At 43.4% G+C, this 19,814-nt stretch overlaps 1 protein-coding gene across 3 annotated transcripts in view; it reads right to left on the bottom strand.

The window, feature by feature from the left end:
- The window catches only part of ptpn4a (protein tyrosine phosphatase non-receptor type 4a), a 254,054-nt gene that overhangs the window by 115,325 nt on the left and 118,915 nt on the right, over nucleotides 1–19,814 (bottom strand). For all 3 annotated transcript variants that reach the window (XM_028808049.2, XM_028808047.2, XM_028808048.2), the window contains 3 exons: nucleotides 2,504–2,611; nucleotides 910–952; nucleotides 672–750 (listed from right to left, as the gene is read on the bottom strand). In XM_028808049.2, the coding sequence (XP_028663882.2) occupies nucleotides 672–750; nucleotides 910–952; nucleotides 2,504–2,611 (230 nt within the window). The remainder of the gene's footprint in view (nucleotides 1–671; nucleotides 751–909; nucleotides 953–2,503; nucleotides 2,612–19,814) is intronic.

The raw sequence follows: 19,814 nt of genomic DNA, 5'->3' as shown, positions 1-19,814 counted from the left end.
TACCCCATAACCAGATCTCGCAGAGTGTCAAATCAGGGGAGTGTGGAGACCATGGCAATAGTTCACCACGAACTATCCATCGACCTGGAAAGGTGTGGTCAAGATAAAAATAATCCATTAGTGTTAACATAATTTTGACTCACCATGTACATTGAAAACACTCTGTGGGCAGCCAGTTGGCTAAGATCTCCAGGACTTTGTCTGTTAAAATTGACCGTGGACTCCCACCAGAAGTTTCTTTTTCCACATTGATGCTGCTGACCGTGTTTTTGGCTTCGTTTCCACCAGTGTCAACTGGCTCACGTTCACCAATGCATTAATGGACAGATATTTCCATTTAAACATATCCATTTCTGTTTTGTGCACTAATTACGTAGTTAGTCATTTGTGAAGATTGTAGAACTTGTCACGGTGCTCTGCTAGAGCGCTATATAAAATAAACTGAACCGAACTCAACTTTGTCCTAACATTGTGCGGCAAGTGTATGAGACTTCCTGGCGTTTGATATAATAAACTTTTTGGATGTTTATGTACCTATCAAATCAAAAAATAGCGGGCATGAAATATTCCTTTCGTTGCTGTAGGTGATTATGAAATGAACGCCTTTTCTATTCTAACAATCAGGTGGCCGTTGAGACAGATTGCATTATCTGACATTATTTTCAACTTACCTTGTGTACTCCTCTTGTAGCTTACTTGGGTCGCTTACAAAAAACTTGACTCGAAAGTTGAAATTATGTGGCGATCCCCCTGAATTATTAAAAATTTACAACAAAATGAGCCAATTATAAGTAGAAAGAAAAACAAAAGACACTACAAATTCTTCAAATTTGTAAAAAAATTAAGAATTCAACTCTCTGTAAATGGACTCAGAAAAGGAAGAAAGGGAATGAAAAAAAAACAACTTACTTTTTAACTGTTTTCTAATGGGTTTGTTTGGATCCAGCCACCTCTGTGAAAGACAAAAATCAGTTGCAAGCGTGAAAAAAAAGGAACAACACAGACGAGTGTCCTTACTCTCCGCAAATGGCGGCTGTGGTCAAACTAACCTGGCTTTACAGACTCACCATAAAACTATCTGAGCTTCAAGGATGAAGGCGTGTCCCTAGTGTGTGCTTGGTGTGTGGGTGTGTTTGTGTGTGTCCTGTGGTGGGTTGGCACCCTGCCCGGAATTGGTTCCTGCCTTGTGCCCTGTGTTGGCTGGGATTGGCTCCAGCAGACCCCCGTGACCCTGTGTTCGGATTCAGCGGGTTGGAAAATGGATGGATGGATGGAAACCAAGACAAGGAAGTTTGAAATAATGGACAGGAATTCAGATTTTTTCTTCTTGTACTGAAACACATGGAAGCAAATGTAAGCCCATTATAACCGAATACCATGACTGTGCAGCTTCAGAGTTAGAAATGAGCCATGAATAACTGTGAATAAGTCAGTCAGTCATTTTCTAACCTGCTTAGTCCCGAGCATGGCCACAGTGGTGGGCCACAGTGGAGCCCATCCCAGCTAGCACAGTGTGCAAGGCACAAACAAACCCTGGAATCTGTACTTATATGATTGTTGACTTTAGAAAGACTAAGAGTGACCATCTTCCACCGAACATTGACGGCTCAACAGTGGAGGTCGTCAATAGAACCAAATTCCTGGGTGTCCACCTGGCACAGAACCTCACCTGGTCCTACAACACCAGCTCTTTAGCCAAGAAAGCCCACCAGCGGCTCTACTTTCTGCGTAGGCGGAGGAAAGTCCATCTTCCACCAGCTACTCTAACAACATTCTACAGAGGAACCATAGAGAGCATCCTGAGCAACTGCATCACTGTCTGGTTTGGGAATTGCACGGTCAGAGATACAACAGATAGTGAAGACAGCTGAGAAGATCATCGGTGTCTCTCTTCCCTTAATCATGGACATTTACAACACACACTGCATCCGCAAAGCCACCAGCATTGTGAATGATCCAACACACCCTTCACATTCACTGTTTACACTCCTGCCATTGGGAAAAAGGTACCAAAGCATTCGGGCCCTCACCTCCAGAATGTGGAACAGTTTCTTCCCCCAAGCAGTCAGACTCCTGAACACTCATTGACCGGTCTGATATCTGATATATGTGTTCTGTTCTGCAGTGTTGCACATTTGACTCACACGCACCTTGTTATATATTATGTGTCTTTATGTTATGTGTCGTGGATTCTTCGTTGTCCTGTGTTTTATGTAGCACCATGGTCCTGGAGGAACGTTGTTTCGTTTCACTGTATGCTGTACTACTGTATATGGATGAAATGACAATAAATACTCTTGAATACTTGAATATGTGCACCCATTCTGTATTTAGTAAGTAGTACAATAAATTCTTGCATATTAACTGAGAATTATTCACTCAGTGAAGGGCACTACACAAACAAAAAGTAATTGTAACGGTAATGTAGTGCACGGTTATCTATGGCATGTTTAGAATTTTCAATAAAAATGAAGGCTCTGGTCAGATATGTAGGAGTACTCACTGGGTTGTCACTGGAATCATCTGCTAGCTGCAATCCAAAGTAGTCTCTCTCAGTCAGCTCAAGATGTTTAAACACTAAATCCAACAGGATCTGTCCCTGATCATGCTTCTGTAGGAAAAAGAAAAGAACAATTGTAATCAGCACCATAGTTTAAAGCTAGCAGAGTCATCCTTAACTTCGTCAGACGATGGACTGTTAAATTCTATAAAACATTAACACGTTTGGAAATAAAAAATACTGCCAATGTCCTTCTTAACTGCATTGGGATGGATGGATGAAAAGGCACTACATTAGAGACTAGCCACGGTACCTATCAAAGAGCAGCAATGGGATAGATAGATAGATAGATAGATAGATAGATAGATAGATAGATAGATAGATAGATAGATAGATAGATAGATAGATAGATAGATAGATAGATAGATAGATAGATAGATACTTTATTAATCCCAATGGGAAATTCACATACTCCAGCAGCAATTATATATATATATATATATATAGGGTGGCATGGTGGCGCAGTGGATTAGCGCTGCTGCCTCGCAGTAAGGAGACCCGGGTTCGCTTCCTGGGTCCTTCCTGTGTGGAGTTTGCATGTTCTCCCCGTGTCTGTGTGGGTTTCTTCCCACAGTCCAAAGACATGCAGGTTAGGTGCACTGGCAATCCTAAATTGTCCCTAGTGTGTGCTTGGTGTTTGGGTGTATGTGTGTGTGTGTGTGCGCGCCCTGCCCAGGGTTTGTTTCCTGCCTTGCGCCCTGTGTTAGCTTGGATTGGCTCCAGCAGACCACTGTGACCCTGTAGTTAGGATATACATAGCAGGTTGGATAATGGATGGATGGATGGATATATATATATATATATATATATATTGTGGCAGGCAACCAGGGACCTTGCCCCTCCAGGACGCCTGAAACATGGACGGACCGGGAGAGGGGCACTATCTTTCCCTTTGCGCAAGAGGGCAGCCCCCCTGGATTCCATCAAGGCCACAGATATGGAGCTGGGAAGCTCAACCCTGTGGGGGCGCCTGGACAATCCTGGAGCCCTGGAGGACAGCACTTCCGCCACACCGGAAAGTGCTGCCGAATCAGGAACCATGTACGCCCGGAGTGCTTCCAGGTGCAAGGGCAGCACTTCCGCCACACTAGGAAGTGCTGCCGGAAGACCATCACAGAGCACCTGGAGCAAATCCGGAGCGAGATAAAAGGGGCCGCCTCACTCCATTCAAGGAGCCGGAGTCGGGTGGAAGAGGATGGAGCTTGCGACGGGAAGAGTAGAGGAGGCAGAAGAAAAGGAAGTCTAAAGGACTGTGAGCTGTATTGGGCTGAGTGTTGTAGTGTGTTGTGTGCCCAGGAATAAAACATGTGTGCTTTTCGACATCTGGAGTCTGTGTCTGTCTGTGTCAAGGCTGATCTTCCACTATATATATATATTAGTAGGGAGCCAGGCAGGGCCCTCCTCACTGTCCTGCGGGGGGCGGCTAGTTATAAAAATGTTGACAGGCAGCACCTGAAATGCACCCAAGGCTAAAATGAGTGGGGCAGGTAGTTGAATCACACTAGAAGTCATTACTGCACCACAATGTAGGGTACATAGTTTTATACTATGGATATCTTGATACCATCTTTAGGGACCCCAGAAGTCCAAACCAATGCTGGGTAACCTAAAGATAGTATCAGGATATCCATAGTATAAAACTATGTACCCTACATTGTGGTGCATTTGGAACTGGGGAACTGAGATCAGTTCTTGGTAAAAAGGGCAACCTGTAGGTGATGTGGTCATACCGCCTTCATTCATAAAACTTTCTAAAAATATAAAATGCTGTAATAAGGCTTTTATGAAGTGTACGAGTTATAACTATTCCTTCACTTGAGGCAGGCTTCAAAGTCAGTGAATGTATGTGACAAATGTAAGAGAAACAGCAAAACTGATTTCAAAATATCACATCATAGAGTCACAAAACCACTGTCAGCCTGAAGGCCGCCTTCATTGCAGGACCGTGCAGACGAAGGGCGACTCTTCACCACTCAGTGAGGTCTCGCTTTTTTAAAATGTACAGGAACACCTGAATTGGGTCAGAGCCGTGCTGATCGCATGAAGTATAATTCAGAAAGCACTGAACATCCTCCAGTACCACACATCGCCCTACAATGCTGGATACAAGACACACAGCATTAGACCAAACGTCACTCGCTCACTGACTTGCTGGTGTCTGTGACTCGAATCTTCAATTTCCCTCTCAGCAGCACTGCCTGGAGACTCTCGTCAGCAAGCTGGTGCAGTCGGACTTGCTGACAGTGAAATGAGGTCAGCACAAGCAGACATTTAGCTATGTGAGTAGATGAGACAGTCGCTCTGCATCACCCTTGATGTAGTAAAGAAATGAAGCCTGGAATACAAGCGAGTCATTACATTATAAGACCAAGGACGATTCTAATTAAATCATTTTCTGCCTCTCCCTATATTATTATTTTCGGCATCGAGTTATTTTGTGAAAAAATAAAGTAAATGCAAATTTTATCGCGTTCTGCTAACCAGCTGCTTTATTTATGCATTCATCCAAGAATACGCGCCTATTTAACATTCACAAATCAGACACTTGACCTGAAATACACTGCACTATATGCTTGATGGTTCTTTATTCTGCAAAACATGAAAACTGGCCAAAGGGGGCTCCTTCAGGTTCAATATCTTAGCAGGAGCCACAAGACGCTCCCCTCATAGGCCCGGGATGCCTATATCCATCAGCCCCCGAATCGTTACCCTTTAAAGGCCTAAACCTTAAACTATCTTAGCAAAGGCCAAGAGCCACTTCGACAGCCATACTTCTGCCAGGATTCATCCATTTGGCTCTCCACTCTCCATGGACACTCTAAACCAGGGGTCGCCAACTCCGGTCCCGGAGGACCACCGCAACTGCAGGTTTTCATTCTAACCCTTTTCTGAATGAGTGACCTGTTTTTGCTGCTAATTAACTTCTTTTTTATTCATTTTAATTGACTTGCTCCTGAAACACGGACCCCTTAATTATTTCTTTTTCCTTAATTTGCAGCCAAACAATAACGAGATACAAAATGAGCCAAAACAATTGGTGTCCAATCATACAATATCTGAAAATAAAGAAAGATGAACGTCTGAGGAATGTCAATCTGCACAGGTCCCCAGTGCTCTTAAAAAAGAGAAAATCCACAATTTTGGACATGTCTGTTAATGCACCACGAGAGCAGCAACAAGCCACAGAATTAAAGAACAAGTTTAACTCTTTCAGGACGGGATGTCGACTTTCGTTGTTCTGCAAATGGTGACAAAACCCATATTCATGTTTTAGTTTGACTCTCTTTGCTAGGAGGAAAGTCAGCTTCGTGGGTTTGACCGAGATTTCCATGCGCTTGCAGGAGTAACGACATCTGGTGACAGATCGAAACGAATGCACAAAGCAAACGACATTTTGTATATTATCGCTGAATTGGACTCTGACCTGTTGGACTCCGATTCTAATGCAAGTAATCTGGAGATCGAGATCGAAAACGAAAGTGAGGTACCGGCATCAGCTGATCAATCTCCAGCTGATTGTGGTGCCAAGCCCGTTTGTGTAGATGAAGACCGCCACTCATAAGGACACGAGGTGCAAACCAGATTGCGTCACACTGTGACTGCTGCTGCAATCCCTGCCACTGTCACACGAAGATGGCCTGGCAGCCAGCCTGCCACGCATTCCTGCTAGCCGCCATGCCGCCCTTGAGAGTCTCGAGCCACAACAGACTATGAACTGCCGGCCACAGCACCCAGCAACTGATATTTTAGGTTGATTAATGTGCGAGACCCCTGGCTTTGGGTGCTTTTCCGCAAACTGCATGTTTTGGAAAAAATATTCAGCCCTCAAAGAGTTGATTAACGACAAGACTTGGCACCTCATTAAGCAGCAGGTTGGAGTTTGAGGCCCTGACTTAGTTGGTCTTCTGTTGGCTCCCTCACTTCACGTTTCATTTCTGTTGGCTGCCACTTAAGGAAAGAAATGAAGAAATTCAGGGGAACAAATCTTAAAAAAGCAATTCAATTAAAATTGGAAGTTAATTAGCAGCACAAACAGGGCACTCATTAAAAAAAAGGATTAGAATGAAAACCTGCAACCACGGTGGTCCTCCTGTACTGGAGTTGGCAACCCCTGCTCTAAATAAAGGTCGGAAAAATCTCCTGCCAGGACGCCTCTATCCTTCGGCTCCCAGAACGCTACCTCTGAAAGAGCTGGACAAATAGCAAATCATTTGAACAAGCGCTGCTCGAACCTCAAGACATACAAATCATGTACAAAAAACACGACTCCCCTAAGCGGGCACCGCTCGCTATATTGCACTCATCACTTGGAGCCAATAGCATCTGTAAACCAGGCCTACCCAATGACAGTTGGCACACCTTTTGGCACGTAGTTGACAAAGCTGACTGCGGAATGTTACATTTGATCTGCTTTCTTCTTGCCAGCACTAACGACTACAAGAAGTTCCAACTTTACCTGTAGAGTAAATTGCTTTAAGTTACATAAACGGCAGCCCCTCGGTGTCCATAGCGTGCAGTCAGTATTAAGATTTCCAAGTCTGGGTGGAGAGACTTGGGGGTCCTTCTCTGTGTCAAGAGCACACGGAGTTTGAGTTATGCAAATCAGCGCGTCTCGATCTCCGTAACACCCGTGCCCGTTAACCTTCATTAATGGTGCCCGTTGAATGACGTCGCCTAATGGATTGACCGGCTCTCTCTGGCTGCCGTCTGCTCTTTTGTGTATCACCCCTTTTTTTTTTTTTCTTTTCAACTTGGAAAAGTTTTATATATAAAGATCATGATCATGGAAATGAAGGCCACATTCGTGAATAAGAATTGTTGAATGCATAAATTTGAGTAAATAACATTCTAAAATGAAAATGCAAAAGACAAGAAAGAAAGAAAGAAAGAAAGAAAGAAAGAAAGAAAGAAAGAAAGAAAGAAAGAAAGAAAGAAAAGAGATGGGAGGTGGGATTCGACTTTTTACAAAAGTTAGACAGGTAGATACGCAAACACACTAGAGCCTGAATATACACCAGTATGACTAAAAAGGAAGGGCATAATTTTAAAAAATGGGAAAGACCTGACTTGGCAATGCCAGTCCCAGTCAGGCTGTTGGTATAAGGAAGCTCAGAAGTACTCATGAAGTAAATCGTTACATTTCTTACGAACACCCCGGATTACGGCGGCTTACACAAATTCAGACTGTTTCGAATGCGCAGGTGGCACTGTATTTTTGTCCTCTGGCACCACGATACTTCATTGCATTTTCAAAACTGCCTTTGCCCGCTGCTCTCTCACACAAATGCTGCATTTCATGTGTCTAATATCAAAAGCCATGTTATGTGCCTCCCTCCAAAGCCGTACTGTATAGTGTCTGCATCAGGCTAATAGAGGTGACATCTCTTATACAGTGGCTTGAAAGTTATTGTTAGTAAGTGATATCAGTCAAATATAATAATAATTCTTTTTTTCTTTTCTTTTATATAACGCTTTTCTCACTACTCAAAGCGCTTAGCAATTGCAGCTTAAGGGCCCAACAGAGCACAGTTCCTTTTGGCATCTTACGGGATTCGAACTGGCAACCTTCCGAATGCCAGTGCAGATCCCTAACCTCAGAAAAATATACCAGCAGGGGCTTAGATAACTGGACCACCGGCACCTTCAAAGCAGGAGGCCCACGGAGGAGCACACGGATGAAGGTCCACATCCGCTGCCCTTTGTAAATCCATGCAGTCAGCGGACTCCTCTGGATGACGTGTTACTCGTCACATAACCCACGTGCCATGAGATCTTTCTCATTGATGCTTTTCATATTGTTTGCTGTTGTCCAGCATTGGTCACCACAGACGTCTATTCTACAGGAAATTATGTTATCGCCGTTCTACACTAAAACATTAGATTTAAAAATTCCTCCTGCCCATCACTACAAACTACATGGGGTAAGTAACATATATAAAACTTGTGGGTGAAATATCCCTTGAAGGGGTACAGAAAGTCTTGGTGGGCCGATCACTGGATTTGCATGTCACTTGCTCCCAGTTAGTGTCAGTGCTGGGGTCTGGCAGGGTTTATACCATCAGCTGCTTTAGGGTCAGTTACACAACCTAATAAATTTGTTACTCTGATATTACTTACCCTGGTATTATACTGTATGTACAAGCCTAATTATTTGTAATTCTATAAATAAGAAGAGAAAATGTTAGATATCGTGGGAGAGTCTTAAAATAAAACACACACACACTCCATAGACAGTGCTAGAAAGCTGCTATTAATAATTCAAACTCCAAACACGAGGCAAGGAGCTGTCATGTCGAGTGTAAATCAGGCAGGGTGGGACCTGCTCTGCATCGTGAAATTTAATCCAAGCATTAATGAAGAGACAGATTCATAAATCACCAGGCTATGAATGCTGCTGTAATGACTGAATGCATCTACCAACTACTTCAAACTACGGCAGCCAAGATCTTACTGCATGAGTGTTGTTCGGTTTAATTGGCTTGGCACGTCTTCTGATAACACTTAAAATAAAGCCAATCGAAAAAAGCTTAGAAGCATTACTTCTGGAGTATAGCGGTTTGGTATTTAATATGCAGGGAGCTGGCATGGAATTCACTTTTTGGCTATGGTGGTTTCCTCTCATGGGCAGCATGGTGGCGCAGTGGGTAGCGCTGCTGCCTCACAGTTGGGAGACCCAGGTTCGCTTCCCGGGTCCTCTCTGCGTGGAGTTTGCATGTTCTCCCTGTGTCTGCGTGGGTTTCCTCTGGGCGCTCCTTTTTCCTCCCACAGTCCAAAGACATGCAGGTTAGGTGGATTGGTGATTCTAAATTGGCCCTAGTGTGTGCTTGGTGTGTGTGTGTCCTGCGGTGGGTTGGCACCCTGCCCGGGATTGGTTCCTGCCTTGTGCCCTGTGTTGGCTGGGATTGGCTCCAGCAGACCCCCATGACCCTGTGTTTGGATTCAGCGGGTTGGATAATGGATGGATGGATGGGTTTCCTCTCACTTCACACTCATTGGTGGCTCACAACTTTTATTTTCAAGCCCTGCACACCTAGAAAATGTCTGATTTATAGTCAAACCCCCTACAAAAATCATATCACATTTCAAGATGAAGAAGTCAAATTTCTCATTTTTGACCCACAAAGAGTACTGCAGGTGAACAAACGGAACTCAAAAAAACAAAAAGCTTTGAACTCGGCGCATAAAATTGAAATATTAATTGAGCAATTCACCTTTATAAACCTCAGTAATCTTGTACTGTAAATGTGTCCCACGTGAAGCTTAGACACTCGATTGACAATATGGGGGTTGTGGTATCACATGAGCAAATAATACACCATCAAGGGGTCTGGAGGATTGGAGACCCCGCCCCCCGTGAAACAATGGGCGCCGGCACTCTGCTAAGCCATGAAACACAGTCGACGAGCTTTGTCCTCCCCTAATAACACCTACACTACAACTCACAATTAGATGCACCGCGCAGTAAAAACTGCTGCGCTAATAATAATTCTTTTCATTTCTATAGCGCTTTTCTCACTACTCAAAGCGCTCAGCAATTGCAGGCTAAGGGCCCAACAGAGCAGAGTCCCTTTATCGCATTTACGAGATTCGAACCGGCAACCTTCTGATTGCCAGTGCAGATCCCTAGCCTCAGAGCCACCAGGCCAGGACCACCACCAGGAGAGATGGGCCGAGTGTAAGCAGCAGGTGTAGTTACATCCACTTCAGTCCAGGAGCACTAACCAATTAATGAGCGACAGAGACAGAGAGGGTGGGAGCGACCGAAAAATGACGGCACACTGCAAGACATCGAATGCACCGCGATAAACTCGAACATCACACCTCGCTCAATTCTGGCGAATCACAATGCAGATTTCCTCTTTGTTGCGCCTCCTAGAGGGTATGGACACCCCAGGTTGGGAACCTCTGACGTAGACGGTCATATTAGGCTAATGAACATCTCTACACTAACTCAATACGAACAAATGCAAATGTGTAAATGGCTGTGCTCTCTAACAGACAAGAGGTGATTCTTCCATTTTGCTTGACACTTCCAAAATAATCGTCACTTCGTAATAATAATAATAATAATAATAATAATACATTTTATTTATTTGTAGGCACATTTCTAAACACTCAAGGACACCGAACAATAGACAAAAACACATATTATAAACAAAGTAAAATACAAAAGTTAAAATCAGACAGAGCAATTGTAATCAAAGAGAAACAGCAGTCTTAAACAAATGAGTTTTAAGTATAGATTTGAAAAGTGAAAATGATTCAATATTTCTAAGCTCAGATGGTAGTGAGTTCCAAAGCTGGGTAATGTTAAGCGCAGTATCATAAAGTCGATGTAAGTATATAGAATGGCACAAAAATATTTTTATAGTCAATATGTATATGCACTCACGAATTACGAGGATGTGTTTACATTCATACACAAGCGTTTACTGTAAATGAACACTGATATAAAAAAAGCATCCAGCACTCCATAAATATCCTGATGCAAGAAAGGAACTCTGGAATGGCAGTGCATCGCAGTCCTAGCAGCTCAGTTTACAGCCACCAGTTACTCCAGTATGCCTGTCTTTGGTTATTGAGAGGAAGACATCGTGAACGCAGAAATGCCACGGATAAGTTCAAGTTCACCACACGACCTGCAAAATCACCCTGGTCTTGGGTTGAGAGGCACCAATCCTGACCAGCAAACTAACAGGAAAACAAACACAGCCCTTTAGAAAGTCGTTTTAGTAATAGCTAGGGTTGCCAGATTAGAAAATTAGAAATACGGGACACTCTTAAAATCTCTCTCTGTATTACTATATATATATATATATATATCTACATATACCCTACACACCCAGACCAATATATTATATAAAAGTAGAGACATAAGTTAAAAACATAAAGCAAGGATTTGAATGGGCTATGAGAACAACAAAAGTAAAATTGTTTAAAAATTATTTAATCCAAGCTGTAACAGCCATTTTCTAGTTATATAAGATCTTTATATATAATCTTCATTTGGATCTTGATCTTTGTTTGTCCGCAAATTCATGTTCCCCTGACACTGCCTTGGTTGTTACTTTTCTTTACAAACACTGTCGATACCACTCTTTGTGTTTAGATCTGGCGTCGACACCTGCTTCGTTGTCGAGACTGTGAGTTTTTCTGTTTCTATCCACCATCGTTGGCAGCACTTCGTCCCAATCGAATGTTCACCCGCTTCTTAGAGTCGGCAGTTAGAGTATATAAGTCGGACACACTTCTGTGATTTTCCATCAGTCGGCGTTTGGAGTTCAAGAAAGAAGCATTGGTTCTTCCTTACTCTTTGGATTGCCACAAAGCAACCTGCGAGATTGGAGAATGGTTGAGAAGAGATCGTGAGAGGAAACGACAGCAACATGAAAACGAGATGGACTGTGAACGGAGAGAAGCAGAAATGCTCCTCCATCACCACATAATTACTATTCGGACAGTGATTCCGAGTAGGCTGTTCCTATTGAATCAATGTCCAAGGGTTTTGTTTTGTAATTTTGTTTTCCTTATAAAAAATCATAATGCTGTGCGACGAAGGGCCCAGTTCATGACTGACAGCCGCGTTTAAACAGGGAGCCCTTCACAGACAACTTTAACCTGCGCAACGTAGTTGTGCGCATATGACTAGTTCATAAATATTTTACTATGATGACAACGCATAATCTATGGGAGGTTCCTATAACCCCCATAAGTAGAACTGAATTGGTATATTCTTGCCATTTCTAACAGCTCTGACTAAACATTATTCTCAGTTAGTAACCAGCCTTGCCATGTGTAAGGCGTGGTGGGCACAAGGTGTTAAACCGTAAGGCGTGGTGGGCACAAGGTGTTAAACTGTGCCTACATGCCTACAGGCCTATGGACCTTTTGAGTGAGTGAAGTAATTCTAAGAAAACAGCGCTTATTGAAGTGCTGTGCCGTACGTTTAAAGCATACAGAAGAAGAAGAAGCTAAGAATCTTCAAGTATAGAAGAAGAAGTAAAGAACTTTTAAGTACAGAAATAACTAAAGTTTCTCAAGAAAAGCTAAGTTTGGAGAAGATACATTTTTCCTTTTCTTGCCTTTTATTCTACATGTGTAACTACTTTTTTCTTTATTCTTGTGTGGATTATTTGCTTTTAACTTTCACTACATAATTTTAAAACTAACTTTTGGACTGAGAGATTTCTTTCGGCACGCGTTTTATCCGTGCTTGATCACGCCTTATACTTTGGCGGCTACACAAGCTAAAATTCTGTAAAAGTGAAATCATTTCAAAATATTTATTTAATACAGACAACAGAGAAATGTTATTATTATTTAATACAAGCAGGTAGAAAAAAAGTGGGCTGTGGCAAGTAGCAACACCACCCTTTGTTGATGCTGTATGTTGCCTCATCTTGAGTCCGGTGTGCAGTTTTGGTCTCCAGGCTACAAAAAGGACATAGCAGCACTAGAAAAGGTCCAGAAAAGAGCGACTAGGCTGATTACAGGGGGCTACAGGAGATGAATTATGAGGAAAGATTAAAAGAGCTGAGCCTTTACAGTTTAAGGAAAAGGAGATTAAGAGGTGACCTGATTGAAGTGTTTAAAAATGATGAAGGGAATTAGTCCAGTGGATCAAGACTGTTACAGTGGAACCTCGGTTCACGACCATAATTCGTTCCAAAACTCTGGTCGTAAACCGATTTGGTCATGAACAGAAGCAATTTCCCCCATAGGATTGTATGTAAATACAATTAATCCGTTCCAGACCAAACGAACTGTATGTAAATATATATTTTTTTAAGTTTTTAAGCACAAATATAGTTAATTATACCACAGAATTCACAGTGTAATAGTAAACTAAATGTAAAAACATTGAATAACACTGAGAAAACCTTGAACAACAGAGAAAACTAACACTGCAATAGTTTGCGCTATAGCGCTACCAACAGCTGGCTAAAAACACTTTTTTTTTTTTAATGAGTTTTAAGCACAGGGAAAAAAAATGAACATCTGAAAAATCCGTAATTTAATAAACCACCAAGAAAAGTAACATTACAACAATGCACGCTACGAACCGATCGCTGTAAACAGAAGTGAAAACAAAATCAAGCCCAGTGTATTCTTTAACTGCCTTCTCTACCTTATGAGTCTAGCCCCCTCTCTCTCGTGCTGCCTGTATGTGTGTGTGTGTGTGTCGCATGCTCTCTTGCTCGCTGCACAGGAAATGCACAGGGACAGACTGAACATGTACAAACTGAAAGGGAAACTGGCTTGTTCGTATACCGAGTGTGTGGTCGGGGACTGGGGCAAAAGTTTGGCGAACTTTTTGGTCGTAAACCGATTTGTACGTGTACCGAGACGTTCGTGAACCAAGGTTCGACTGTATTTTCAAATGAGTTCATCAAGAGGGGACACAGTTGGAAACTTAAGGGTAAATTTCATACAAACATTAGGAAGTTTTTCTTTACACAAACAACGATGGACACTTGGAATAAGCGACCAAGTAGTGTGGTGGACAGTAAGACATTGGGGACTTTCTAAACTTGACGATGTTTTTTTGGAAGAAATAAGTGGAGAGGACTGGCGAGCTTTGTGGGGCTGAATGGCCTGATCTCGTCTAAAGTGTTCTAATTTCAGTGTTGCAATGCTGATCCAGAACTGCAGCAGCGCGGCTGGAGAGCAAAACAGTAAGATTGTCGCTGTCCTCAGCCAACCAGAGCAACTAAACAAGCTGCAAACAGGCAGCAAACACGAGTTTCCTCATTACATTTGTGTTATTTTCATCAAGAGAATCTGAGAAAAGAAAGCATAATTACTTACAAAGTTACAACTAAGTACCTTAAGAAGGTAGTAAAAAATATACTTATATTACGAAATTTGAAACTGCACTAAATATGGGACATTTAGGTGTCCCTGAAAGGTCAGTACGGGACAGGGAACAAAATTATTAAATATGGGACATGACCCATATATAAGGGACGTCTGGCAACCCTAGTAATAGCTGTAGTGCTGGGAGGTATACCGGTTCATACCAAAAACCGTTTTTTATTTTATTTTTATGATATGGATTTTTCTTATACCACAACACCGGTTTAAATCGCCTAAACAACGTTCAGAATGTGGTGCAGCAGGAAACTGTTTAAGGGGGGACCATTTCACTGCTAAACATGCACGTAATGGAGTACTGCGCGGTGAAAATGGTGTGGAAGCTGGCCCGGACACAGACAGGCGGACAGCGATGGTTCAACCCACACATGTTTATTATAATAATTTACTATTTACAGTGAAGCACACAACCCCAAAAAACTCCCCCAAAAGTCCAGGCCTTTAGCCAATGCCTCTTTCTTCAGGCCGCCTCCACTCCTCTCCAACAAGACTTGGTCCTCTCCTCACCCGACTCCAGCCCCTGAATGGTGGGAGGCGGACCCTTTTATTCCCCCACCTGGACATGCTCCAGGTGCCTCCCGATTAGCTTTCGCCGGCACTCCCCAGTGTGGTGGAAGTACCAGCTGCGTACTCGGAAGCACTCCGGGTGTCCCTGGTCTTCTTCCCCCCAGCACTTCCGAGTGTGGTGGAAGTGCTGAGGGCCAGGGCTCTTCAGGCATCCGGGTGCCCCCTGGTGGTGACCACAGGCCCCATATCATCCAGGGTGGCTGCCTTCTCATGGTCCGGAGGAGGTGTAGTTCCTCTTCCAGTCCTCCTGGGCGTCCCCCAGCTGGGTACCACCACCAGCCACTCGCCACAATGGACAGAGAACATTCCGAAACTGAAGCTGTAGCAGACGATAACTTTGAACATGATGACACAGGAGAACTTTTGCCGAAAAAAGGAGCCGTGTCTGTTGTCTGGAGATTATTTGGGTTTTTAAAGGTTGGATGTGGACCAAACAACTACAGCATTTACTGCAAATGCTGTCGAGCTAAAGTTGTCGCCGGATGCAGCAACACGATCAATCTGCTGCACTACCTTAGCCGCAAACATGCTCTCGAGTAGCATGAATGTATGGAACTAAGATTGGCACCCTCCACGTCCTCAGGTAAAACTGAAAAAGCGAGAGGACACTCGAGTCAGACATGTTTGCTAGAGGAACTGCCTACGACAAAAAAAGCACGCGGTGGATCGAGATAACCAACGCCATTACAATCCATATAGCGAACGTGTCAGTGGACAGAGAGTGTTAACATTAACAAAAAGTGTAGTTGGTTTACAAAAAATATTTACTATTTATTCCTTTTCTAAGACATGTTCAGTGCAATACAACTTTTGACAAGCACCTCTGGATATTTTACTAAATGCCTCCTTGGATGGTTGAAAATATGTTGTCAAAATGATAGTTTAAGTTGTTTGCAAAATTTATTCAATAAAAAGGTTCTATATTTTGACTGCAACTGTCATGCAGTGTGATTCCTTCTCTTCATTAGATCCACCCCCTTGAAAACTATCACTTTATGGGGCCATGCAAACCTGTATTAATACGTGTGTGCACATTAAAATGTTTTTTTGAAAAATGTACAATTCTCATGACAGTGGAATAGGTTATTCTTAGCCAGTAACTAACCTAACCTAACTAACTAACCCAACACCTGAACACCAGCAAAACCAAGGAGCTGGTGGTGGATTTTAGGAGGCCCAGACCCCTCATGGACCCCGTGATCATCAGAGATGACTGTGTGCAGAGGGTGCAGACCTAGAAATACCCGGGAGTGCAGCTGGATGATAAACTGGACTGGACTGCCAATACTGATGCTGTGTGCAAGAGAGGACAGAGCCGACTATACTTCCTTAGAAGGCTGGCGTCCTTCAACATCTGCAATAAGATGCTGCAGATGTTCTATCAGACGGTTGTGGCGAGCGCCCTCTTCTACACAGTGGTGTGCTGGGGAGGCAGCATAAAGAAGAGGGACGCCTCACGCCTGGACAAACTGATGAGGAAGGCAAGCTCTATTGTAGGCACAGAGCTGGACAGTTTGACATCTGTGGCAGAGCGACGGGCGCTGAGCAGACTCCTGTCAATCATGGAGAATCCACTGCATCCACTGAACAGGATCATCTCCAGACAGAGGAGCAGCTTCAGCGACAGACTGCTGTCACCGTCCTGCTCCACTGACAGACTGAGGAGATCGTTCTTCCCCCAAACTATGCGACTCTTCAATTCCACCCGGGGGGGTAAACGTTAACATTATACAAAGTTATTGTCTGTTATACCTGCATTGTTATCACTCTTTAATTTAATATTGTTTTTATCAGTATGCTGCTGCTGGAGTATATGAATTTCCCCTTGGGATTAATAAAGTATCTATCTATATATCTAGTAACTGCAGTGGAAAATGTGGGTAACATCCACTCATGCATGGGGAAAAAATACCGTTGAATATCGTGAAACCGGTATAATTTTGAAAAATACCATGATATAGAATTTTGGTCACACCGCCCAGCACTAAATAGCAGACATAGTGACAGCGTAAAGTGTGTACAGTGCCACGTGGAATTCGTACTTGCATGCAGGGCTGTGGAGGTGCAGTCAAAATCGGGAGGAGTTATCGGGTTACAGGAGTTGTAGCAAGTCAGACTAAATGTAAAATGTGTTGTCCCAGTGCCAAACAAAAGGGCATTCCAGAGACCCCAAGGACTTCAGACCAGTTGCCCTTACGCCATCCATCATGAAGATCTTTGGAAACAGCTCTGACCCCCGGCTTCAGAACATCTGGACCCTCTGCAGTTTGTCTGTCAGGTCACTACAGGTGTGGAGGATGTTCTCATCTCAATGCTCCACTGAGCCTATACCCCCTGCTTGGACAAAGCTGACACCACAGTCAAGATCAGGATTTTTGATTTATTTATTTAAATCACCCCCCCAGTGCTTTTAACATCATTCTGCCTCATAAACTAGGGAGTTCAAGGCTTTGCATCTTGATGCTCCAACAATCCCCTTGATGATGGACTACCTGACCAACAGACAACACAGTTTGTGAGGCTCAGGGACATTGTGTCCAAAATGGTGGTCTGTAATACTGGAGCACCTCAGGGAACTGTTGTGTCTCCCCTCCTGTTTGCCTTCTACACAATGGACATCCAGTAAAATAACGGTGCTTACCATCTACAGTTGTGGCCAGAAGTTTGGAGAATGAACCAAGTGTTGGTTTTCACAAAGTCTGAGATCTTTGGTGTACTGAAGTAGAACTACAAGCAGTTCAGAAGTTTCAAAGGCTTTTATTAACAACTAGTCATTAAGCCCGTTACAATAACGGGCGCTAGAACAGCAGTGCATAAACATTAGTAGGAACAGTCTATATTAAATGGCAAGGGACCTTGACCTCATTCTTTTTGTTGGTCGTATTTTTTCTTTGTCTTTCAGCCTTTCTTTTGTTGATGTTTACTTGCTGAGCTGACCGTTCTTCGTGGGCTGCCGCCGTGTATTGTGTGTCTTTAATTTTCTGTGACAGTAATACTGTCTTGTACGTCCATAATATATCTTTAATTTTCTCTGACAGTAATACTGGCTTGTATGTGGCTGTAATATGCGTCAATGTATTGTGTACCTTTAATTTCCTCTCGCAGTAATACTGGTTTGTATTTCCATAAAACGCCTGCAACTTTCTCTGACAGTAATATCGTGCATCGCACCGTACCCCACACATGCGCACTTCACCAGAAGGCACCCACACACGGACACCTGGACGCACACAGAGATTTTATTAAAGAGGATTCCATAAAGTTTATGTGCAGAGTCCATATTTGCAGTGTTGGCCCTTCTTTCTTTTTCAAGACCCTTCTCTGCAATTCACCCTGGCATGCTGTCTGTCAATCACCTTCTGGGCCCAATCCTGAATGATGGCAGCCCACTCTTGCATAACCAATGCTTGGAGTTTGTCAGAATTGGTGGGTTTTTGTTTGTCCACCCGCCTGTTGAGGTAAAGTCATCTCTTCACAGGAATTGTCAGGTAGAGGGGTCCTTTCATCGGATTGGCTGTACCAGCGCTGACTCAGATGTGGAATGGCCAATAGGGGGGAGGAAGCTTGATGGCCAAGGTCTCCAGGACTCTGAACAAATCCAAATCGTATTATGGGATATCATCTACTGTTGGAATTCTGCTCCGTACTTGTAATATTTCTATTGCACTTGAGGATGACTTGTGTTATAATCTGTGTATCGTGTGGTATTGACCCCCTTCTTTTTGACACCCACTGCACGCCCAAACTACCTGGACAGGGGTCTCTCTTTGAATTGCCTTTTCCAGAGGTTTCTTCCATTTTTTACCTAATAGGGTTATTTTTTGGGAGTTTTTCCTTGTCTGCTTAGAGAGTCAAGGCTGGGGGGCTATCAAAAGGCAGGGCCTGGTAAAGCCCATTGCAGCCCTCCTTGTGTGATTTTGGGCACAAGAAAACACATGCTGAGTCTGCGGTGGGCTGGTGCCCTGCCCCGGGTTTGATCCTGCCTTGCGCCCTGTGTTGGCTGGGATTGGCTCCAGCAGACGCCTGTGACCCTGTATTAGGATATAGCGGGTTGGATAATGGATGGATAGATGGATGTATTGTACTGTACTGAAGGTCTTGTGGAGTTACAAAAAACAGTGGACAGCTTACAGTGGCTCTAGGACCTGCTCTCCAGCCAACTTGGTGACAGCCTAATGTTCATAATCCAGTCTGAAATATCCCCAAGCTCCTTGTGGAGAAGACTGGGGACAGAGGGCTGGAAGATTTTCAAAGGGTCAGGCGCCAACACACACCCCTGCTGGAGTCTCCACATGAGCCACATATCATTGTGGAAATCTGCACACAAACACATGAGCGTGCACATTCACTGTAGGAGATCACACACAAAAACATCCATCAGTCCACCGATTTGATCTTTTAAAAGAACATACAAACTGCCAGAAAGTACACTCGTACCCAAAAAGGGAAACACTAGAAGTTAAAGGCATTCGATTCAAGAATATATACGACTGCAGCGAGAGTTGCCAAGAGCTATTTGTAGTGCTGCTTGCCTGAAGTGGTTTCAAGACTGGAAGTTGGGCAGCGCAGCTTTTTATAGAAAATATGCCAGAACAGCTGCCTTCCCAGCCGACTTAAAGGAGCAGCACAACTGGAAAATGTAGGCCTGCTAACGGGTGACAGGTTAAAAATACACGCAACAGAACGTTACTGCAGCGTCAAAGGGAAACTAAAAACTGCAGACTCTTATCTAATATTCTAAAAGGGAACAAAAAAAATGACCTTTCAATAGGAACGTTTCTGAACAATATAAGAATAAAAGCAAAACAATATC

Source organism: Erpetoichthys calabaricus, chromosome 8, assembly GCF_900747795.2.
Source record: "Erpetoichthys calabaricus chromosome 8, fErpCal1.3, whole genome shotgun sequence".
NCBI lineage: Eukaryota > Metazoa > Chordata > Cladistia > Polypteriformes > Polypteridae > Erpetoichthys > Erpetoichthys calabaricus.
This window is presented reverse-complemented; position numbering and strand designations above follow the sequence as displayed.